The 25,451-nt window shown below is 43.2% G+C and overlaps 1 protein-coding gene across 1 annotated transcript; it reads right to left on the bottom strand.

Moving 5' to 3' along the window:
* Positions 1-8,572: 8,572 nt before the first annotated feature.
* On the bottom strand, positions 8,573-16,891 carry C3H6orf58 (chromosome 3 C6orf58 homolog). Its single transcript, XM_033145510.1, has 6 exons — positions 16,468-16,891; positions 13,576-13,662; positions 12,659-12,843; positions 10,930-11,048; positions 9,474-9,712; positions 8,573-8,699 (listed from the first exon to the last, which is right to left on the bottom strand). Exons 1-6 carry the CDS (start codon positions 16,877-16,879, stop codon positions 8,611-8,613), a joined length of 1,131 nt encoding a protein of 376 aa, XP_033001401.1. The 5' UTR covers positions 16,880-16,891; the 3' UTR covers positions 8,573-8,610.
* Between the last annotated feature and the right edge of the window lie 8,560 nt (positions 16,892-25,451).

Below are 25,451 nucleotides of genomic sequence, written 5' to 3'. Positions count from 1 at the left end.
CCAGGTAATTATAGTAAACACTCCCACATTTTCTTAGACCTCATTAACTTATTTCCTTTTAAAATTGCTAGATAATGACAGTACATTAGAAGTTTATCCATAAAATGACACTGAATAATTGGAACCCATGTCCTGGGACATCAAAGGACAAAGTAGCACTTCAGTGTTCAGTGCCCTGATGCATTTTAAAGTACCAATGCTCATATCAGCAAATAGTGTGTGACTTTGAGAGGGAATGAACACATCAAAGCAGAAACAAGGTGTGAGGGGACAATATGGTTCTTGTCCCCAATCTCAGCTTGCTCCTAAGAGCCAACTAAAATATTCATATAATGCAAAATGAATGTCTTAATACCCACAAGATCTATTTACATAAGTATGTCATTACAGCATAGCCACCATGGGAATATGGTGGAAGAGTGATATTAAAATACCTCTTTCTACCTAGCTGCCTGTTTATTGATAGAATCTTCCAGGAATGTACAAGAGCTGCCCAAATATTATTTTCATGGAGAAAACATTTTGGCTTCTGCATATGACACAAGAAGACTCAAAGTACATGTTGTGTATTATACATGTTACCAGGGCAGGCAGAGGAAGAAATGTGAGACAATGGTACCTTTATTGCCTGGAGCCCCCAGTTCTTACCCTTGGCAGCGTGGGGCCTTTGAACTATCTCCAACAATTATGGTGAATGGATTTTTGTGACATTGCAAGTTGACTAGATTTTGGGTTTGAACTGTTGGTGACAACTAATTGACATTTCTTTAAAGTCTCCCAGAACAGGAAAGTTCTCATAAAAGAAAGCTATCCACTTCCTAAAAACTTTTTTTCCTTGAAATAATATGACAGCAGATCCAAACCTTTAAGAAGGCTGCTGTGCCTTTGAACTACATGGAGGGTTGAAATTCTACTAGATGTGACTTTTCATATTGCTGTAGCATGGTGGTGGGGCCATACGGTCCCATTTTCCTTTCTGTGCCTCTGAAAGTCACAGGAGTTCTGTCAGGAGATGGGCTTAGCATTGTCGCCTTTCCTATAGACAACAGCACTGCATGCAGAATAGTAATGTGACCGATATAAAACAACAGGTGGACATTTGCCCATCACTGTATTTTCACTGTCATGAAAAGCTTCACCTGTCGAAACTTAGCACATAGATGAATGAGCATAAAAGCAATCAGTGAAGATTTTGTACTGCAGGTGTAAACAGGCGCAGGCAGTGTACTAGCCAAAGGAAATAACCTGAGTGCTGACTACATATGGACCTGGCATCCTCATGTGATACAATTGCAGGGCTTTCAAAGCCGCCTGGCAGGGCTCCTGTGTTTAAGGGAAATGGTGCAATGGAAAACCAGCAAGTTCAAGCTTTCTCAGCACTAAGGCTTAGAACAGGCTTTACTTGTTAAATTTTGTGAAGTCGTAGAAGACAGAAAAAGGTGAAGCTAATTCTACTGGCAGGACGGTCCATGTGTGTGGTGAAATGTCCACGAGAAGAAAGTGGAATGTTCTAGAAAGCGCAAGAGCTGCTGGTCTTTTAATGTCCTCTATTGTTTCAGTTGTGCTTCCCCACCACCACCCATGGATTATTGAGGGTTTGGGTTTTTTGTTTTGTTTTTTTTAAACAACCTATGAACTGTAAGCTACTCTGGACATTTCATTTGGCTGTGTACACACCATACATTTGAAGCACACATCCCCAAAAGATTCTGAGAACTACAGCTCCCATGAGACTTCTCCTTATTTTGCAGAGGATGTGTTTCAAATGTTTGGTGTGTATACAGCCTTTGTCTGTGGATAGTTAAGGCCCAGGGGTCTACAAACTAAGGCCCGGGGGCCGGATGCGGCCCAATTGCCTTCTAAATGCAGCCCACAGACGGTCCAGGAATCAGCGTGTTTTTACATGAGTAGAATGTGTCCTTTTATTTAAAATGTATCTCTGGGTTACTTGTGGGGCCTGCCTGGTGTTTTTACATGAGTAGAATGTGTGCTTTTATTTAAAATGTATCTTTGGGTTATTTGTGGGGCCTGCCTGGTGTTTTTACATGAGTAGAATGTGTGCTTTTCAGTGGTGTCAAGTGTCCCGTATTGGCCGGGATTCCCCTGTTTTTTAACGCGTTTCCTGCTGCTGTCCCAGGTGCGTCAAAAACCCATATATCCCCGGGTTCCCTCGGCCGCTTCTCTCGGCTGCCAGCGGAGCAGGAGAGCCAGCAGAGCGAGTGAGAAGACGCTGGGGGGAGCGCTCCATCGGCAGCCCGGCCAAGCTCTCTCTCTCTCCTCCCTGGCTGGCTGCTGCGCCAGAACCGGCAGCACTTCCAGGGGCCAGGCACGCCTCTCGCCTGGTGGGTGGGCAGGCTGGCCTGCTTCACCCTCCTCTGCTCGCCGGAGGGACTGCTTGCCTGCCTGCCTGCCCTGCTCAGCGGGGCGGAGAGAAAGAGCAGGCGGAGGAGCTGTCCCTCGATGGCTACCGGCGAGGAGAGAGAGGAGCCGGCCGTGCAGCTTGACCTGTGGAGGAAAGGCGGTTCCCACTGCGCGACCTTCACTGGGCAGCGAGGTCCGGGGCGCACCGGTTCTGCTCCACGCAACTTGGTTTTATTTGGGGGGGGGGTAAGCTTTCTTTTTTGGGGGGTCTCAAGAAAGGAAGATGTGCCCCCCACCGACCCCCTGCTATCCCGATCCTGAGCCAGAGATCTGCTCCTGCAACTTTCCGGGCTTGCTTTCTTTGCGCCGTGGAGAGCGCAACAGATCCGGACCGGAGAGGCGACCGGACAGGGAGGGGTGGGCAGCGGTGCTCAGGCATGTCCGAAAGTGGGAGGGGGGTCGGGTTTTGTTCGAGGGACGGGGAGCTGTTGAGCCCCCCAAAACTGTGCCAAGGAGAAGCCGCTGCGTTCTGGGGAATGTGGCCAAGAACAATGGGACGGGGGGGGTACACACCACCTTCTTCCTCTACCCCCTCCCACTGTGAACATACGCTCATTCCCAATAAGGGGGCACCTCGGAGGGCCCCCCGCGAATTAAACACCCCCCATTTATTCTGGAGGAAGAGGAGCTGGAAAGTTGGCGAGCTGCTCCGCCCACTTTTGCTTCTGGCTTCGCCCACCACTGCCATGTGACTGTCATAGGTGAGGCTGCTGATCCCTTATTTTCAAATCCGAAAGTTGACAGCTATGGTGCTTTTATTTAAAATGCATCTCTGGGTTATTTGTGGGGCATAGAAATTTGTTCATATTTTTTTTTCCAAAATATAGTCCGGCCCCACACAAGGTCTGAGGGACAGTGCGGAAAAAGTTTGCTGACCCCTGGTTAAGGCAAAAGACAGGCAGATATGATTAGAAGTGATAATTTCATTGCGGGCCTTTTAATCCCACCCAGACTGTTACAATGCTACCATTGTTGTTTTTGAAAGAAGATAACACACTAAGAGCAGTGTTGAGGGCAAAGTTCATAATCCTTGAGGGCTCACTTGTGGTGAAACAGAAAATGTTGCCTCTTTCCCATACTAGCAACTTTCCCCTCTGTGCAGACATAGTCACATCATAACTAAACATAACCTCACTCAGTGATTCCTTGCCTGTGCAACCAGAAGCCAATGAAATGGAACAAGATGGAAAGAAAAGAGTGCAAGACTTGTCATTTTAGCTACATATTTCCAAAGAAACGGGGAGGGAGTACAGGTCTTTTTCTTCTTATTTTGGTGGCAGCACCTGTCTGTAACACCATTACATCTATTTTTGTCACACAAGACAGTAACAAGAATCACATGAGGTTCATGGCCTTGGACAGGGACCTAGTTCTCACATTCAACAGAATAAAGTGTGAATGAGGTGAAGACTTCTGACCTGGTAGATGAAATGGCACCATTGCAGAATGCAGATAGGGGAGAATTTGAAACATGAACCCTGTGTGTTAGAGGTAGCAATGTTGGGAAACTGGTGAAAATGGAAGTGGGAGCAAGAATTGTCAGTGTTTACTTATTTGTCCCACATCTGGAATGTAATCAAGCCTACCTAAGTAATTAAGTAAGTTACATATTTTTGTCACAGCAATCAGCAAAACAAATAGTGTAGTTTTTGGTGGAGGATAAACTGCAGTGGAACAGAAACAAGGCTAAATGTGACAAATATAGAGTGGAACAGAAAATGATGCCTACTTATACCCCCAGTTCGAGATGGGAATTCTGTGAGCCTGGCCTGCAGCTGACCATAGGCCATGTTGACAGAGGCTGATGGGAGCTGAAGTCCAGCAACATCTAGAGGGTCTCAGGTTTTCCACACCTGCTCTATGTGAAAAGACAAACTCCCTGCAAGAGGAAAGCAAATACAACAGGGAATGGCTGATCTACACCCATACCGCAAGGTGCTGCTATTTATTTATTACTTGCAAGGTGCCTGTTTTTATATGGGTAGAGAGTATTCAAAAGCAACCATCCCAAACTTTTTCTGAAGTGACAGAGTGCATTCTACTGCCTCATTCTGTGAGTGTAGACTAGTCTCAGTTCCTCAAAATGAAAAAAAATATGTAGGCCTTTAGTCCCTCTAGGAATAACATTTTGGTAAGCAATTTTTCCTCAGGTTATTTAAGCCTACTAATCAGAACAATGGAGTAACTTCAAACAGTGATAGAGCGTCTAAATCCTTCTAAGGATTCAGTATTGTGTTCTGCAGCAAAGTGTTTCTATGGCTTTAAGTGAGTGAATCAATTGAAATGCATACACTTAAGCTCACAAAAGCAGAATATGAACTTGTTTTGTATGAAGGTGAATAGAAAAACCAAAAACCCTTTTGCTGAAGTTGCTGAAATTCCCGAATAAACAATTTCAAAGAGTCTTGACAGATCACATTTCATTTCATGAGGAAGAAATATATTACTATATGATATTTTTCACTGCCTGAAAACAGAGAAAATCAGCATTCAAATTCAGCTTTACTTATTTGCTTTATTATTCATTGATGAAGATCGATTAACGGAATTTAATTTATATTTTTGGCATGGCATTTTAATTTGGTGCAGATAAGCTTCAACAGGGGAACTAATTGAGAAGCCTGGTCTTCTAAACCATATGGATCCCAGTGGGGTGAGCTTGACTTCATCCAAACACTGATACACCATTAAGAAATTAAAATACGGTAGTTATTGCAGAGCTCCATGTGAAGTATATCAGAGCTTACAGGGTTAAACTGCTCTGAGATATGACATGCTGCACGCTGGGATGTGGGATGTGGCTACATACGGGATAAGTTTCGTTTTTGGTTTTGCCCGGAGTTTGCCATGTGTGAGCTTTCTCCAGGGCTGTGTGTGCTGATGTAAATAAATGCTTCTAGTTTAGCAAGAAGCTGACTCTGAGAGCTTCCTTTCTTCAAGTTCTTATACCAGACAACTTTCGCTGCATGGACATTTCTAAAATTACTCTGCTAATGTTCAGGAGCCGGGAGGAGTACGTGGCACAGCTGAAGTCTGCTGGACACCATTCCCGAAGGACTGGACATAATTCAACATGTTATGGGAGTTTTCTTACACCCATAATCCAACACTCCAGAGATTAAAGGTGCAGTCAAGCACAATCTGTTTTGTGCTGGGCACTTTATAGGTGTGTGTGTGTGTGTGGGGGGGAAACTATTCATATCTAAAATCATAGAATCATAGGAAGGGACCATGAGGACCATCTATAGTTCAACCCCCTGCAATTCAGGAATCTTTCATCCAATGTGGGGCTCTATCCCACGGCTCTGAAATTAAGAGTCTGTAGAAATGAAAGATTACACGATGCTGTTGATTAACTGAGGGCCTTTATGTTTGCACAAATTGTCACAGAATGGGGCTGGAACCTAGCACCAGGCGCGTGGGTGGCAAGCCTTTACCTCCAATGTGTTCCCAATCCAGGTCAGGCTCCTGTGCCTACAGTTTGCATGGGAGGTGAGGAGAACTCCAGTGCATTGAGGCTTTTAGCTCATGCAAATTGCAGGTGCAGGAGCCTGAACCTGCATCAGGCCCATAGCAGAGGCAATGAGTTAAAAGTTCCTCTACCCACCTCCGCAGTCTGGACCAGGGCCATCATGCTGGCAATTAATTGCACTTAGAAGAAGAGGTGTTAACATTCAGTTTTGTCTCTGAAGTGGGCATGGCTAACCTGCGGCCCTCCAGGGATTGTTGGACCCTAATTCCCATCAACTCCAGCCAGGCCCTTGCAGAGCCAGACAGAGGCTCGGGCCAGGTAGATAATGTGGCCCTTTAAATACACACACACACACACACACACACACACACACACATATATGTATATTTCAAGGCTTGAACCATGTCTGCATATAAAGACAAAATGAAAAATATAGATATACAATAGTGCTTTTTAAAAATACATAGGGAAAAGAAGTATTTTAAGTATTTTCATTTAAATAATGGTGAGCGATTGTGAATATGCTGACCGAGGCCCCCTTTGGAATTGGAGGCCCGGGCCAAGTGGCCCATATGACCCCCCCCCTCCGTTTGGGCCTGACTCCAGCCAGCATGGCCAATGGTCAGGAATGATGAAAATAGAGACCCAACAACATCCACAGATTCCCTACCTCTGTGGAAGTAAGTACAGTGGTACCTCGGGTTAAGTACTTAATTCGTTCCAGAGGTCCGTTCTTAACCTGAAGTGTACTTAACCTGAAGCACCACTTTAGCTAATGGGACCTCCTGCTGCCGCTGCGCCGCCAGAGCACGATTTCTGTTCTTAAGTGGAGTTCTTAACCTGAAGCGTACTTAACTTGAAGCGTACTTAACCCGAGGTACCACTGTATATCCATTGGCTGGAAGGAGTGTGGGTGGGTATTTTGATGGTACGTCATGTAATATTTTCAGATTTCACTGATCCTGTCATTTGCTGTTTATTCTAATTCTTAAAAATTCTACTCAAGACCTTGGAGAAGCAGTAGTAGAAAGTACCAGTGAATACAGAAAAATACAAGGCAGAACTACCAAGACATGGAATATCTCATTTTTGAAAGTAAAATGTCGGCACAGCTGCAGATATTAAAACTCCACAAAATGAGAAAAACCCACAGGAGACATATCAGGTCAAAATAGCCATACAAAATATTAAAATGAGTCATACGTACTTGAACCATTGTTAATTTACCGGATGTGATACAGTAGTTGCTTCCAAAAATAAAATCAGAAGCTGATGTATATACGTCATCCTCACAGAGCTAAATGCCAAACTACTTGCATTTCCCCCATAGCAAATAGTGTCCCTGGGTGGTGGTGGTGGGTGCATAATTCATTCAGGATTGGAGGTGGCGCAGGCAGAAGGAATTAATCTTCAGCAGAGACCCTTGAAGGTAGGTCTCTCATGTTGCAGATCAGAGGCTCATATAAGAAGATGTGTTCCCTGAGACAGCGAGAACCCAAGGTACTTTGAGCTTTAAATAATAACCACATCTTAAATTTGGGCACCAGAACATACCTGTATAACCAATCTTTCTCGGAATAAACTGAACTAGTTTAGGGTTTATGAGTCCAGTTCCGAGGCATGACTGGTTCAACCCATCACTAATTTACTTCTTAGGTGTTCTCTCAACTAGATGCATTTTATTTTGCTTAGGGCATAAAAGCTTCTAAGAATTCTCAATAATCCTCGAGAAAGCTGTTTGGCAAAGCACTGCTGATCAGTACCACAAGATGGTGCTGTGTGACACATTTTACAGCTGATAGGGACAAGCAGCCCATCCATCATTTTATAAACACATTGGGTCTAAAATGCTTCAATGCTTCACAGCTCCCACCCCCCACATCCCGCCTCTCCAAATGTTGTGTTAACTTTGTGTTCTTTTTTTATTTATTTAAGTGAATTCAGAAGTTAATATTTATCTACAAGATTAAGATGCTGCCTGATTATAATAAAAACCCCAAGCAGTTTGTAACTCTTCCCAGGCTTCACTCTTCACTTTGTCACACAAATGTTTTTGCCAGTTTGGAATGCATCCTTGAACTCTGAAAATGCCTCTTGCTTGTCTGAGTAGAGAATAGAGTGAGTGTATTTAAAAACTAGCCTAGTGTAGAAATGTAATGTTACATTTGCTGCTTCATACACTTTTGACCTTTCAAACCATAAGGAAGGTTGGGGGAGAGGTTTCATTTTCGGCTTCATTTATGGCAGGCTTCCTTAAACTCAGCCCTCCAGATGTTTTGAGACTACAATTCCCATCATCCCTGACCACTGGTCCTGCAGGGATCATGGGAGTTGTAGGCCAAAAACATCTGAAGGGCCGAGTTTCAGAAAGCTTGATTTATGGCATTTAACAATGCACCATGTATAGGTCTACTCAGAATGAAGTGCCAGGTAAGGGTTGCTGCCTTAATCCCATATTTTGTTGTTTAGTCATTTAGTCGTGTCCCACTCTTCGTGACCCCATGGACCAAAGCACGCCAGGCACTCCTGTCTTCCACTGCCTCCCGGAGTTTGGTCAGACTCATATAGATCCCATATAGATAAGCCTAAAACTGATGAATTGCTAAGAAATGCAATCAGCTAACAAACGTTGATTCACTACTAAGCAGATAATTAAAGGAATTATCCCCCCCCCTGCCACCATTTGTTAAGCTGTGTGTTTCCAGAGACAAGTTTCTCTAAATCACACTTTCAATAAGTTTGCGGCCAATTTCTCTCCCTCCTTCGGTAGCCATGGCCGCCTTCCAAATCAGCAACAGAAGGTTTCCTGTAAAAGAAAGGTTTTATTTATGTGAGATTTATCTTCTGCTTTCCTGCTCAACAAATTGTTAAGAGTGAATTTCCGTTTAATTATTATCTGCTGATATTGTGAGAGTTAATTTTATTGTGTACTATTATATTCTAATGGATTGTTGAATATTACTTTATTCTACATTTTGTTAATTTTAAAGTTATGTTTTTATTATGACTTTTTGTATGGGATCATACAAAGGTTATAAGGTGTATGATCCTTGTTGTACATTTCGTTGTTTCTTTAGCTTGTAAACCGCATTGTGTATAGTAATTGCTTTGGATCTGAGATGGAAAGCTTTGAGTGGAAGCAAAAGTAGGATTTTCAGGAACAGGACCTGGCAGACCAGAGTTCAAATCCCGCCTTGGCCATGACATTAACTGGGTTAGTTATCGTGTCTCAGCCTAACCTGCTTTACTCACGGAAGGAAAAGTGTATATGAATGTAAAAATAAAATTAAAATAAAAAGCAAAAGTTGCTTTTTTCTCATTAAGGCCACAAGATGGTGCCATGCAATGCCAGTTTTATAGCTATCTGAGCAGCTGTGTGGAGATGTGGAGCAAAAGGGCATTATAAAGCAGAAAAGAGTTGCAGCGGGGCTTTGTTTGGGCTGCTCAGCCTCCCTGCCCAGCAGCTGATGTGTGGGGTAGTGCAGAAGCAGCTGCCACTTTCCTGTGCATCCTCCAGCCTCCTACCGGCCCCAGAGCTTAAATTTTAGTTGTGTACTGTGTGGCTGTCCAAAACGCCTACCTGTTTTCTCATTGGTTCTACTCAGAGCACCAAGTAGAAACAGCACTTTATTCTGCTCAGGTGTGAAGTCTGCAATGAAAGGGGCTTTCTCTCCTTCCAAAAGCATTCTTGGTGGTAAGCCAGTCTGCAAACGATTGGTGGTCTCCTGGTTTGTATGAAAATGTGTGGCTGCAATGAAATCAACAACAGTCGCCCAGTCCTCCCCAAAATGGCTTTCAGGACCACTAAGGTATGGCAATCTGAAATGTGAAGCAAGAAGAGGAAAGTGAGATAATTAGTTTAAACTCCTTCAATAATAATAATAATAATTACTATTGTTGTTGTTGTTGCTATACTGTATATTTTGGAAGCTGTTTGTTCACTAAGCATGCAGACACTTCTTAAGACATTGTAACCAATTTTCATACTGGTACCTGAGATCAAGGAGTAAGCTTTTGTCCATGTGTGGATACAAGTGGGCATCATTTTGACTCAAGACACAGGACTTTCAAAACTGCATTGATTTTAACCACTGATTTCAGAACAGCACTGTTGTTGTTGTTTTAGCAGTTCTGAGCAATGCCAGATATAAGGCTGCTGTTATTTGTTAATTGCCTTTAATTGCTGCTTCATAAAAAAATCTCAAACACCACAAAATACCAAAAACAGCTAAAATCAATTAAAAACAAAGGTAATGAAAAGAAAAACACGATACAGTAAACAAAATTCCTTCAGTGCCAATTATTAATGCTAAAGAAAGACAGATTGCAGCCCATCCCACTAAAATATTCATTCTGCTATCAACAGGTTAAATAGCTTCTAACGTGATCTAAGTGAGAATAGATTCTCGGATTTTTATTAATTAATTGCACATTACCAAAAGCTGCATCACTCTCTGACAACATATTGTCCTGTTGGAAGGACTTATTTATTAAGAGAATTTTCTTCCCAAAGAGACACATAATTCAAAAGCGTTCAAGAATACATGTACAATCAAACACAAATTAGAAGCTTAGAGCAGGATAAAATGTAGAACACAACAGCCCGCAGTCAGTCCTAGGTTGATGCACTCCTCAAGCTACATCCTTAATAAACATAAACGTTTTAAATTGACTTTTAAAAACCATCAGGGAGGGGAACAACTAAATTTCCCCAGGGTGGAAGTGCTACACATAAGGCACCACCACAAAATAGGCCCTGGCACATGGATTAGTAATGGCTAGTGCTTTTCGTGATGATATTCACAGGTATGGAGTATTGGCACCTGTGGTTCCCCCCACCCCACCCATGGCAGTTATTTTTGTGTTGGCACCCACAGCACCTATATCAAAAGAAGATTACAGGTATCTTTCCTTCCTTCCTGCATAAGACTGCTGGAAAACAAAGATTGTTTCTCACACCTATTTCTCACACTCGTGAGTGTACATCATAGGGAACCTGCGAAAAACCTTTTGTACCTCTGGTAGTTTTTTCTTACCGGTTTTTAAACTTTCGCTTTCCATAAGCCAGGCTTTCCACATGAGCTTTCCACATGTAGTTCAATGCTTCTTCTTGTGCTTCAGGCACTTCAGAGCTCAGTGCAGTGGATGAGAGATACTAGAAGACAAGATACCGCACGCGCACATGCGTGCACACACCCCGTTAGGATAAACAACAACAACAACAACAACAACAACTTTTTATTTATTTATTTATACCCCACCCATCTGGCTGGGTTTCGCCAACCACTCTGGGCGACTCCCAGCAGAATATTAAAAACACAATAAAACATCAAACATCGAAAACTTCCCTAAACAGGGCTGCCTTCAGATGTCTTCTAAAAGTCAGATATTTGTTTATTTCCTTGACATCTGATGGGAGGGTGTTCCACAGGGCGGGCGCCACTACCGAGAAGGCCCTCTGCCTGGTTCCCTGTAACCTCACTTCTCACAGTGAGAGAACCGCCAGAAGGCCCTCGGCGCTGGAACTCAGTGTCCAGGCTGAATGATGGGGGTGGAGACGCTCCTTCGGGTATACTGAAGCACCAACACTTTGAATTGTGCTCGGAAATGTACTGGGAGCCAATGTAGGTCTTTGAGGACCGGTGTTATATGGTCTCGGCAGCCACTCCCAGTTACCAGCCTGGGTGCCACATTCTGGATTAGTTGTAGTTTCCAGGTCACCTTCAAAGGTAGCCCCCCAAAAGTGAATAGAGGAGGGGGTGGAACAGCATCTGTTTTTCATGCAGAAGGTCCCAGGTCAAATCCCTGGCATCCCCAGATAGGGGTGGGAATGCTCTGTGTTCAAAATCCTGCTGAGCCATGGCCAGCCAATGGCAACAATACTGAGCTAGATGAAGGGTCTGACTATAAGGCAGGTTTCCTCAAACTCGGCCCTCAAGATGTTTTGAGACTATAATTCCCATCATCCCTGACCACTGGTCCTGCTAGCTAGGGATCATGGGAGTTGTAGGCCAAAAACATCTGGAGGGCCGAGTTTGAGGAAGCCTGCTATAAGGCATCTTCATGCATCCTTAATTAAAAACTGATTGGTTTGTTCTGCTATAGGTGTGTGTGAGCTTTCTCCTCATTCAGATTTCTTGGAAATGAAGTTTTTGTTCTTGTTTTTAAAAAAGCGAAGTAACTGAAGATTGTAAATCTATCCCTCTTTTGCCAGCCCTCCCAAATCATAGCACTTGCATGACCATATGGAGCTTTTGGTCATAAATATCATCCTTTACATTGCAATCTTATACCTGCCTCGCTGGCTTCAATAGGATTTACTCCCAGGTATAAGATTGTAGCCATAACTAGAATTCTCATTAGCTGAGCGGCTATTCTAAAATATCATTGTTGGCAGTGCAATACCCATGGAATTGTGTCAGAAATGGATTGTCCCTGTTCCTTCAACAATATCCCAGAACATTTCGCGTTCTCTTTCTCTCTCACACTACAAATCATCCCAACATCTTGTAGTATTTTGCTGGTGGCATTAATTTAGACAAGTTCTGAAAGAAAATTATTTTCTTTAACCATTTGGAAAAGTCCTAAGTTGTCTAATAAAGTAGGTGAGCAGAGATTATTTTGAAGTGGGGAAACAAGGAAAGAATAACCTATTGTTGAAACTGAAAAACAGAAGGCACTACTTGATTGCTATCTTTAAATATGTGGTTCTGGTGCAACCCCCCCCCCCCCCTATCTGTCTTGTCGGAAAAACAGCTACAGTACCTTGAAGAAATCTCTCCAGCCAGCCATGGCTTTTGGTGCCTGGGCATTGCATTCTGCAACACTGTGACAGAAGTCAGCTCTTTGCTCATCCGGTGGTAGTATTTCTACCTTGTATGCCAAGTCTCCAAAAATGCCACTTTCCAGTGCTCCCAGAAAGGGTACAATTGCTAGGTAGTAATTCATACCTGCAGTAATAGACAGCAGCAATATTGGTTTAGTGGAACATCTGGTGATATGGAAAAGCATTCAAATTATTGGAAGTTCTGGTAAATGGAAGGCACATTTCCATGCAGGATCAGGCAAAACTTAAGACCAGGCATAGGCAAACTCGGCCCTCTAGATGTTTTGGGACTACAACTCCCACCATCCCTAGCTAACAGGACCAGTGGTCAGGGATGATGGGAGTTGTAGTCCCAAAACATCTAGAGGGCCGAGTTTGCCTATGCCTGCTTAAGACATCAATTACACGATTTAACAACTGGGTGAATGGCTTTTTAGAAAGTAAACTAGGCCACCGGAGCTTGCTTTTACATGACTGGGAGTTCCCCCCCGAATGCAATTAGTAGGACCCCAAATCTGGATTAGTAGCATAGCAGGCAGCAAAGGCTTAATGCATCTCCTCCTAGGACTGGCCTAGGGCATTTGGCTGCTTTAGACAAAGCAGAAAATGCCACCCCCTCACTACCTCCTCTTCCACAGCCCCCCTGCTGCTGCTACTTCTTCCCTGTGGTGGAGGAAGCCTCTCAGGCACCTGGTGTGGGGCAAGGCGAAACATCCAGCGGTGCACACGCGGCACCCATATGGATGGCGCATGCGCACCCTCGGCCACCCTACAGTGGGGGGGGGAGAGCAGCGGGCGGACACTGTGTGGGTAGGACTTTGGTATCATGAAAAACTTCATGGATGAAAATACCTACAGGCCCACCAACTGCGTACTGATATGCACTGATTATCTCCATATTTCTTGCCGCATGTTGTGATGTTGGTTGGATCTTCTAGTCTGCCTAGAAGAAAATCAAATACAGTATTACGTAACATTTAATTTGTATAAATGAAGGGTGGAAAAGGAGGTGTCACATGACAGCGGTGGGTGGGGCCAGGGGCAAAAAAGTGGATGGTGCAAGTAGGCCTTTGCACAGTAGGCCATGAAAAAGTCGGAGGCCTCCACATGCCCATCTCTTCATCCCCCATTCAGGTAAGCAAGTGGTATTATCACAAGTCCAGGATACATTCCAGCCAGACAAAGTAATTGATGTGGAACAAGACCTTTGAGGGGTGTGGCTTCAGGTCCTGAGGGCCAGTTAGAGAGGTCTGAGGGGCCACATCCAGCCCACGGGCCTGTGCACCCCCTTTCCTGCTATAGATTGCATGGAATTGCTGCAAGTGATACACAGCAGATTGCTCAGGGGATCATTGCTGTTTGCTTATGAAATGCTTGAGAGTAAAGGGAATGACAGGTATACATCAAAATGATGTAAATCACAGCTCTTCGAGATGCCTTGTGCTTTGCCCTGGGACTGCAGAACTGAAGGAGAACACACTCTGGTATCTGACTTCTAGACCAATCCAGCACCATCCGTTGGACAAAAGAAAAGGAAAAGCTGGGTGGAGATTGCTTCGCTTCCACCCTGCCATATAGACTGATCTGCCTTATAGCCTGAACAACCACCAGTTGCTCTGGGGTAACAAAAGCAAAAGCAAATGATACTTTAACCCACACCCCTTGACCAAAGGAACAAGAGCCACACGTTGCTTTTCAAACAAGAACAGCAGAATCCAGGGCACATCAGCCTGGCCTGAAATAGATATAACATTCTTATAGCTCAGCACTTTGTAGCTCAACACTTTGTTCTGGTCTGGAAGAGCTGGTCTCCCTCTTCTCTCTCTATTATTTTGCTTCTCTGGGTGACAATAAAGTGGGATAAAAATACAGATAAATAAGTAAAAAATAAGCTGCTAATTGGAGAAAACATAGAACCCTGGAGTTGTAGAGTTGAAAGGCCACGAGATTCATCTAGTCCAACCTCCTGCAATGTAGGAATTTATTGCCCAACATGAGGCTCAAATCCATGACCCTGGAGATTAAGAGTCTCATGCTGTACTAACTGAACGATACCTTAACTCCTACCACAAACATTTTAATGACAGGGTGAGTTGTGACGATTGCTACGAGATAGGCAAAACCACCAGGCTGGAGCCAACTGGCCTGGTGGACAAATTCCTCCCACCATCTCTGACCAATGGCCATGTTGGCTGAGGCTGATGGGAGTTGGGGCTGAAAACATATGGAAAGGCTTGCATAAGCCATTGTTACTGTAGCCAGCTGAAAACGAGGGCAGTGTAGAAGAGGGAATTTCATCAGGTGCAGCTTATCAACTGCAGCTGCTGAAATTCCCTGCTCTGGGCAACAGGAGTCATGTCCTCATTTCCACCCAGCCACCATATTGAAAGCCTACACAAAATCAATCATAATAACTTTTAACTGTTGCCACACCTAACAGTTCTCTGCAAATACACCTTGCATTTCATATCTACTCAGAAATAAGTTTGGCTGAGTTCAGTGGGGGTTAGCCACAGGTAGGTGGTTGTAACATTGCAACTGTAGGCCAGCTGTGAAATCCTTGAGGTTTTTTGGGCAGTGTGTGTGTGTGTGTGTGTGTGTGTGTGTGTGTAATGACCATAGGGACATTTGCAAGGGAGAACCATATGGACATTTGCAAGGGAGACTCAAAAACTGAGTTGGAGAGGGCTAAACATTCTTCTCATGTGTCTCATTGTCCCTGCAAATGATCACTACCCAGGTACATGGCAAATATGAGAACAGTGTTTTTTCCTAGTGATACTCAGTGATGCAGAGTGCCCCACCCCCTTTCTAAAGAGCCACATCACATTCCCATCACTTTATGCAAGGACTTACTACTTATCAAACCTTTATTAGGCATTTACATGTAAAATCGCGAGAGAAAGAATCACATACAGGAACTTTAAAATATATATACACAAAGAAACAACAATTAAACTCATAGGCTGATTGTATGTGTGTATTAGTAAAATCTAAAATTTCCTCCTGTTAAAGTACTCCTTAAAGCACTGCTGCCAAAAACTCGGCTACTCCTGCAGTCACCCCTTGGTCAATGTCAGAGAGACAGAATCCAACACTTCCACCATGCTGAGGTTTCAAACCGTCCAAAAGGGGGGACAACACGTGTTCACGCAGCGTATTGTGTTGTGGACAATAAAAGAGAACATGCTTAGTGGAGCTTGCTATTGAATAAGCATGCATAGCGCTGTACTGTTAATACATGTAAGGTGGAAATGGAAAGGAAATATGTGCTACAGAAAAGATGTATTCGTTGCTTGGGCTGCAGAACAAAGTTTATGGAAAAACTGTTAAGAATTGGAATGATAATAATGAGCAGGAAATTGGCGGCAATGCTGTGACTCTTGAGATATTGAGCAGCCTGCTTTGGTTATGCCTATAGTTGGAGGATCTTTTTTCAACATTTTCTTTGGCTATCCTCAATAAAGTGAAGTGAGCTAAGCTAATTGTCTGTATATATATATATATATAGAAGAGAGACCCACTTCCCTATTGTGTCTATACATGCGACGTTTGAGCACTGGACCCCATTTTTTGCAAACAAAAAGCAGTGAGGCCAAGAACGCCATTGTTGCATTGTAAAGCTTAGCAAAAAGCCCTGAAATACATTTCCAAAGTCACAAGTCTCAACCTATTTCTCCTGCCATTTGAACCAAGAAAAGAGACCACATTCCTAACAGTTTAGATTGTAAGGGAATTTTTTTCATACCTGTAGAGTATTGCCAGCCATGCTGTAAGGCCAGTCCCCATAGGATATTTTTGTTCGAAATGTATTGCAAACCATGCTGCAGGGGCAATCTTCCTGGGACATTGTTGTCAGTATCATTTGGTCCAGGAGGAGTGAAAAAGTTAGATGTGGCTTTAAGCAGGATTTTGTATAGTCCTAATCTCTGCGGGTAATTCCACGGGTTGATTAATATGTTGTTGCCGCTTACTGGGTAATCATCTAAATTTCCAGGTGCAGAATGCCATAGTGGAGGAACAGCATCACTGTGGCTTTCTGGCTCTTCAGCTAATTTTTCTGTGAGTTCCAGGCTGAGTGAAGAAGTAGCAAAAAGGAAGATGAAGAGATGCCAGAAAAATCTTCTCAGGAAAAGGCATCCCATGCTGGACGAGACCATTCTGTTTCTTGGCTTCATAATGCATGAAAGTTGTTTTAAACAGGAAGGAGCCAGTTAGAATGTGAAACGCAACCCTATGTAAATCAGGAATAACTCACGCCTCCTGCATCTCCTCTCTGCTTCCTCCTCCCCAACATGCAGGACAAATATACATATTGCAGGGCATGACAATTTCATCTTGTTCACTTGGATATGTACTCTGCTTAGCAAAAAAACAACTCCAGAAACGGTGGCAACCAGTTTAACCAGCCTGCTATTTAAGTGCAGATAATTGAAGTGCAAATTATGTTGATAGATCTCAACCATAATTTTGCTACCTGTTGACAAGCCAGTGAAGTCCAAGACAACAACTCAGGAACAGAACTTGCTGACTAGTAACTTAATCGGCCCTGAGTGCGTACTAGAAGGACAGATCCTGAAGTTGAGGCTCCAGTACTTTGGCCACCTCATGAGAAGAGAAGACTCCCTGGAAAAGACCCTGATGTTGGGAAAGATGGAGGGCACAAGGAGAAGGGGACGACAGAGGATGAGATGGTTGGACAGTGTTCTCGAAGCTACTAACATGAGTTTGGCCAAACTGCAGGAGGCAGTGAAGGATAGGCGTGCCTGGCGTGCTCTGGTCCATGGGGTCACGAAGAGTCGGACACGACTGAACGACTGAACAACAACAACAAACTTGATTTGTATTTACTTAGTTTTATTATATACAGCAGAATAAGCACCGCTTTGTACAAATTACTATATGCACAGATAAGATTCATACTCCGACACTTCAACTCCAACATTTCAACCCTCAATACCAAACTGCTGTGTCATACTGCTTATAAGGGAGAACTTAGCCAATCACCACCTATTGCTATGCTTCCCTGTCTCCAAGCAGACTTTCTCACATACTCTGCCTAACTTGGCTTGTTGCCAACTCACTAATTGCCCACTTCTGACTTCCGGTTGATCGCGGGGCCGCCATCAGTCGCAGGGACGGGGGAAGCCGCTCCAGCGCAGCGGCCCCCCAAAAGAACCCCAAATTGAGCGTTTTGGGGGCATGGTAGTCCGGCGCGCGCAAAAAGTGGCCTCCTCCCTCCCCGGTAAGGCTCTGCTTTGAGCCCCCGAGAGCGAGGGAGTCGGAGCCCTAGCGCATCGGACCTAACGCTTTCCCTGACTGCGTGAAGCTGGAAGACTGAAAGGATTCAGCGGTCAATTCTTCCAAAGAAATTGATCAATTTAAGGACTGCACCGTGAGTAAATTATATTCGCTTTAAAAATAGAAACAATTGACTATGGGTAGAGATTTAAATACGGAAGTTGATCTCCCCCATTGAGAGAAGTGAGAAGCAGTTACTTTTCCTGAAGCCAGAGAGATTTGCAGGAAACTTTAAGTTCCCAAAGATTGGACTTTAAAATATTTGTTGTGGACTTGGAAAAATTCCCCTGCAAACTGGAGTTGGGAGCCCGGAGGGATCAGCGAGTTATCATTGATGCTTTTAAAGTTGAAATATTAACTGCATAACCAGTTTGGCTATGATACTGTGTCCAGTTCTGGGCACCACAGTTCAAGATTGATACTGACAAGCTGGAACGTGTCCAGAGGAGGGCAACCAAAATGGTCAAAGGCCTGGAAACGATGCCTTATGAGGAACGGCTTAGGGAGCTGGGTATGTTTAGCCTGGAGAAGAGAAGGTTAAGGGGTGATATGATAGCCATGTTCAAATATATAAAAGGATATAGAGGAGGGAGAAAGGTTGTTTTCTGCTGCTCCAGAGAAGCGGACACGGGGCAATGGATTCAAACTACAAGAAAGAAGATTCCACCTAAACATTAGGAAGAACTTCCTGACAGTAAGAGCTGTTCAACAGTGGAATTTGCTGTCATAAGTGTGTTGGAGTCTCCTTCTTTGGAGGTCTTTAAGCGGAGGCTTGACAGCCATCTGTCAGGAATGCTTTGATGGTGTTTCCTGCTTGGCAGGGGGTTGGCCTGGATGGCCTTTGTGGTCTCTTCCAACTCTATGATTCTATGATTCTATTATTGTTGCTTTTGAAAGTCAAGTGAGAGAAACGGCACCATTTCTTGTCCTGCAATCCTGGCTGTGCCCTTGAAACTTGAGATGAGAAAGATGCCTACAGACATTGTGGGAATTATACTTTAGCCAGGTGCTGGCATGCCATGCCTTTCTATCAAGGTAGAATAATTCATATACAGTGTTGGCATGCCACACTAATTAGGCAAGCTACAGAGCCTTCATTGGCACGCCATATGGCTCTGTGGGCACCAGGATTGAGATCACAGTAGGTTAGCAAGGGAACAGCAAGCCAGGTAAACAAGGGTGTGGCAGGAAAACAACAGGAGTCACAAGACTGTGAAGGAGGGGGTGAGTGAGTGAGAGGAGAGGCATGAGCAAGAGCACACACACAATGGAGATGTCATTGTTGTAAATTGTCCAGGGAAACGGGAACAACGGCCATGCTCCCTGCTGGGCCAAACACACACACCCCGGCCGAACTGCCGGTCGAACTTCAAAGCCCTGGAACAGCAGCAGAAAACCAGAGACCTAGCTTCAGAAAGCCAGGCACTCTTTCTGTCCATTTAGCAGCAGAAGATGCACCACAGAGGCTGGCATGAGCATTATAGTTAAGCATTTATTAGGCGAACATGAGGACAAAAGAAAGCACACGTGCAGTCACCTCCATGTTCGGAAAACGAAAGAGAAAGTACAGACTGAGGAACGGAAGTTCCCAGCAGCACACTGGAACACTATACAGACATGTGACAAGCTCCCATCCTCAGTCTGTTATTAAGGTGGAATGGGAATTACAACAGTCATGTGGGTGTAGCCAAAGGAGCATTTACCATATTTGGTATAGAGGCAGCACCTGAAGGATAGACTATTCCTTATATGGTCTTTTAGAGTTCTCTCTGTATGTTAATGGTTAACCCAGCTGTGAGTTTTCAATAAAAGGAGCCCCCGAGAATGCCTCGTGGTGGCCTTCCCTTCACCTCATCCTTCTGTCCGACGCGTCGTTAATTTTTCATAAGTACAAGACGTAACAACATCTGGTTCTGCTGATTTTGAAAAGGAATTTTTGCAATTGTTATGGTAAACTAGAAAAGAGGTACAACAGAACACAATGCATATAGAACGAATAAAACAGTACTGTTTGGACATTGTAACAAGAATGGATACAATAGAGTGTGAAAAGAACAATACGGAATATCCACTGGACCTGGAGATGAAGGAACTTAAAGAACTACGGACTGTTCCCTCAGTGAGAGGGAGGGAACATGACTTGCGTTCAAGATGGAAGGAATTTAAAATTAATTAATTAATTTAAAATAGAACTAAGGATTAACGCTGCTCTCGCAGCAAGATTTATATAAGGTGCAAACTCCAGGGGAAGGGGAAGTGGTTAAAGGTTTGGAAACTGAAAATTTTGGCGACAGGCATTTTGATGTAGTTGGAAGGGGGGGAGGCAGCAGGGTTGGGGGAGGGAGTTGTGGATGCCAGGATGGGATAGAGTGGGTGTGGGATAAGCAACAATAAGGGTTATGATATTTAAATTGGTTAAAAAGGACTGAAACTGGAACGCTGTATGGAATCTGCTGAAACGTCCGGGGGTCCCCGAGTCCAGGGGAGGGGGGATTAGAACTAGAAGTAGTTATTAGAAGAAAAAGTAATGGTTAAATATATGGATGTTTTTGGGAAGAAATTTAGGCTAAGGGGTGTGTTATAAGATAAATGGACGAAAAGATGCAAGGTTTGGAATAGGATTTAAGATATAAAATGAAAACTGCTAAAGATGGATTAAAAGAGGGACCCAATGAGGGGGGAATCGAGGAAGTCTATGTAAACAATTACAGGTGGGTAAACAATATTAATTAAGATATGTTATGGAAAACTAATGTAAATTGTTTTAAAATGTGGAAAAAATCAATAAAAAATTTATTTTAAAACCACCTAATTGTCCACTTCAAAGCTGCAAATATTCACAGGTCTCAAGAAACATCACTAGGTAGAATTAGTGCATGGCTTTGTTCAAGGTGGATAAATGGATTTCATTGCAAGAGTAGTGTTTTAAATGAAGTATCTTCTGATACTTCCTGCTCTCTGGAAAGACTGGCTTGGTGGCATCTGAGGAATACTCACCCTATGACCCTCAATGTTGTAAAATACAAAGCCCATTGAAGATAGCTTCTTTATGCAGGAGGGACTCTGTCCCAGATTTTATCTGGTGAGTCGCCCTGAGGTCTTTAGATGAAGGGCAGTATATAAATCTAATAAATAAAATGATAATAATTTAAACACACCAGATTTCCATCAGTTTTCAACCTAAGTAGGTCCTTTAGGTGAAACTAAAACCTACAACACTGGTAGGGGAAGCAGGTGGCGCTGTGGTCTAAACCACTGAGCCTCTTGGGCTTGCCAATTGGAAGGTTGGTGGTTCAAATCCGCGCAATGGAGTGAACTCCCGTTGCTCTGTCTCAGCTCCTGCCAACTTAGCAGTTCAGAAACACACCAGTGCAAGTAGATAAAAAGGTACCGCTGCAGTGGGAAGGTAAATGGCATTTCCATGTGCTCTGGTTTTTGTCATGGTGTCCCGGAAAGCTGTCTGCAGACAAACACTGGCTCCCTTGGCCTGAAAGCAAGATGAGTGCCACAAACCCATAGTCGCCTTTGACTGGACTTAACCATCCAGGGGTCTTTTACCTTTACCTTACATCACTAGCAGTGGTGATTCTTAATGTCATGTGTAAAAACAGTTCAAAATGAGAGATCATAGTTCTTAATGATTTCCAGAGCTTTGGATTTCAAAAATACTTTGAGGTGCACCCCCCCCCCCAATTCATGTAGTTGATTATACTGGGTGCTGGGATTTTAGAGATTGTTGCTAGACCAACACATCAAGATCTGGGATGGCTGAGAGAGTTCCTCTTCCTTAAATCAGTTATTGTTGCCAGTCTGATATACTGCAGTTATACTAAGTCTGTTTACATGGATCAGAAGTAGTGCCCAGAAGGAAAATACTAATTAGCTGATAAAATATTAATTCACAGAGCATTTTGCAAATCGAGTGCAACAAAATACTCAACCGATGTTTTGTTACAGTGCTGTAAATACATTTGGGAGATTACTGTGACTACTACTTGGTTTTTACACCAATACTGCTTTAAGGAGTTTGGGTGAAATGTATGGAAAAGGCATCCAATTTGCTACCCTCACAAGTACAATAGCTTCTCTTCTCTCTCTTTTTACGCATGCACACACATTCCTCACTGCTTGGGAAGCAGTTTTTGTGTGAGTGAGTCTAGTTTCCATGGTTATCCTGGTAGCATGTCACTCCATCAACAAGCCCTAACTTCTTAAAGGGGGCGGGCTGGCTGCATGGCTTTCATTTTCTCCATTATATTATGGAGGGAGGAGAGAGCAGCTGAGAAAAAGGAAGAGTATTCCCCCCCTCCACCTTTTGTAGAATGAGAGCTTCCTGCAATTACATGCTGCTGTTCTTCAGTTTTATCTTCAGTTTGTTTATTTTTAAAGGAACGAACAGGATATCCTCAAAAAGGCATAGAAGATTAACTCATTCCTGAATCTGTGATATGTTAATTTAATTTATTTCCATGCTTTGTTTTTACTGACAGCCTTTTTCGAGGAAGCTCTAAGCTAGTCATATGCAATTTTATTATGTGCTGTATGACATCTTCCTGATTTTTATTGCAAGCTGCTTCAAAATTTAGATAACAGCTTTTAAATCAATCAATTAACTGATACATTCCTCTGCTTCATACAGAATTATACTGATGGTCAACCCCATTTAATCATGGCCGAAGTCAAGCATGAGAATGACTGCTTCACCTCCACCCTACAAACACCCTCACTAGTATTAATCCTGGCATTTCCTGTGCAAGTCCCATTTGAATCAATGGGAAGACACATCAATGGGAAGACACATCTTGATGAAGCTAAACCGGTTTGGGTTTGGTCAGTGCCTTGATGGCTGACTTCCAGGAAGTCACCCAGACACCACCTCGAGCTCTATGATCAAAGAAAGACAGGGTGAAATGTCAAATGGTTTATTTAAATGTTAAGGTTCATTATTGTTTCACAAGATGTGTATCTCTTTAAAGGCCAGAGTAAATATCATGACTTAGTTTTACAGCTGTGAAGCAATATAGCAGGTGCTGTTAAGTTGTGTTAATTAAGCTGTGTCAGCAATTGGGTTTAGTATATAAAGAGCAGCATGTACCTCTGTCAGTACCCTAGTGCATGGGTCATACTTACAGATTTGATGTAAGAGGAGTTTTTGGTTTTTTTAATTAAAGCCAAGCAAAAGATATTTTTGCGTTTCTTCATTGTTTCCTGAATGTGTGATCTCCCCAGCATGCTTTCTGCAGCACAATTAATCTGCTAAATACACAACATATAAAGGTAATAAAATTAACATGCTTAGATCTGTTAAGCATGAAACTCACCCGAACAGAAAAAAACTACCCCATTTTTACAGATTCTGAGAATAATATATAAAGAGCCAAAATCTTTAGTGATTCATAAAGTGCCAAGTTAAGCACAGAAGCTTCTGAACCTTATATTTCTTGAGGTAAACTGAACACAGGTGGGGGAATTAGAATGCTGGAAGACATCAAAAATCATTCACAGATCACCATTTGGAGTGGTATGCCAGCAAACAGTTCATTCCTGGCATTTAAAATTTAGCACATGATAGTATATAGCTGAAAAAGACAGTCCCATAACACAACAAGGTACTGCAGGTGAAAAAGGAACATTAGAAAATGGGACAGAATTGGTTTTGGCAAGTTGTCCTCCTTGACAAGATATCTCATAAACTAAAAGTATCTAAAGGACAGAACTCAAGTGACTTTTCTCTTTTTTGACCACGTGGCATAATTTCATTTCCTTTTCAAATATTGAAGCACAAGTGCGACGAACCACCTCAGACTCTCCCCTTGTTACTAAGTTATGTTTTTAATCAGGTGTTCTGGGTCAAATTAACATGCACCCCACCTGTCCCTTTGAGGTCCATCTGGTATTGTCTTTCCCTTTGATTAACAAACTGGGAATTTCTTAGTAACGGGAGTTTTCCTGTCCAGCGGCCGTGGCCAGTTATTTCCACTGCTCTGGGCTTCGGGGTTTAACCTCTCCTTTGCCTATAGTTCGGGGCCTCTCTTTATTAGATCCCCTCACTATACCAGTTGACTAAGCCCTCTTAGCAACTCTGTGGCAATCCCAGGTTTTTCGCCCGCTAGCCCCTCCTGAGGGAACTCTAAGACACAAACTATCGCCTTTCAGATTAGTTTTGCCCTTTACCTGAATTCCCTTCCTCAGGAGCTTATATAACTCGCTGGACCAAAAGAATGACGACTTGGCTCAAAAACAAGAGATCTTTATTTATTACAGAGCATAACGGTTTCAGTATAGGTTCATAAGCTTAGTTTGTCAACAGTGTATATTCTTTGTTTCATCAACATAAACAAATCTTTAACGTTCCTAACCTAAACCTAACCTCGCCCCACACCCTCCTTCAGTCACCACTCTCCAACCCTCAATCAACCAACCTCCCTCACACACTCACACCCCTTCTAACAGCTGCTCCCTCCTTTTAAATAGCGGAATGTCCCGCCTCCCAAGGGTGTCTGCCACTCTAACTGCGGAGCCCATTAACCCTTAAAACTCCATGGGTCTCTGAACAGCCCCTAACTATGACCTGATTCATCACAACAAGGTCACTCATTGTTACCAGTATATGCAAGCATCTGGCTCATCTAAGACTTTATAAGAACCTTTACTCTCAAAAATACTGCAACTCACAGGTGGAAAATACTTTAATTGTTACATATCTTTGTTATTTGTAAAAGGAACCATTTTAAGAGTTAATAATTTATTGCCTCGGTAGATGCATTCTGCGACCGAGATTTGCAAATGACGAGACAGAATGATTGGGATGAAATCAGGCCAGATCTTTATTGACTGCAGCAGGCAGAGTATGGGTTGGCATGGCAGTAGGACAGGATCAGTTCATCATTCCACTCACCACTTGCTGGTGGGGTTGGACAGCGCCAAACCTCTTCCATGAGAGCTGCCTAGTGCTGAACCCTGTTGTGGTGCAAGCCAAGCTTCCAAGGCTTCACTAGGAGACTGGGATGAGGATTCCAGCCAGGCTGGAATTATTATTTTTAGATAATTTGATTTAGCTGACTTACCATGAGTATTTTCTACAAATCAAAGATTGGGCCTACCAATTCAGTATTTACTGCAAGGCCGAAACCGGGCTTTCTGTCACCTGGGGCAAAGACCCCATTTGCCACACACCCACACACACAACACATTTGTTCATAAAAGGTGTAAAAAGTAGCTTGAAAGAGGCTGGAGAAGAGATAGTCTTTCCAAATAGTAAAATTGTCTGTGCTTGTATCTGGCTTTCATTGAACCTTAAGTAGATCACATCGGAGAGTAATAGATCATTTGAGGAATTCTAAGAAGTATTCTAACTGGACGATATGATGATCATGATGATCATGATGATGATGGAAACTGTGATAATGATTAGGCACATACCAGAGAATA

The sequence above is a fragment of the Lacerta agilis genome, chromosome 3 (genome assembly GCF_009819535.1).
Source record: "Lacerta agilis isolate rLacAgi1 chromosome 3, rLacAgi1.pri, whole genome shotgun sequence".
In the NCBI taxonomy this organism is placed as follows: Eukaryota; Metazoa; Chordata; class Lepidosauria; order Squamata; family Lacertidae; genus Lacerta; species Lacerta agilis.
The sequence above is the reverse complement of the archived record's forward strand: the minus strand, read 5'-3'. Positions and strand labels throughout refer to the sequence as shown.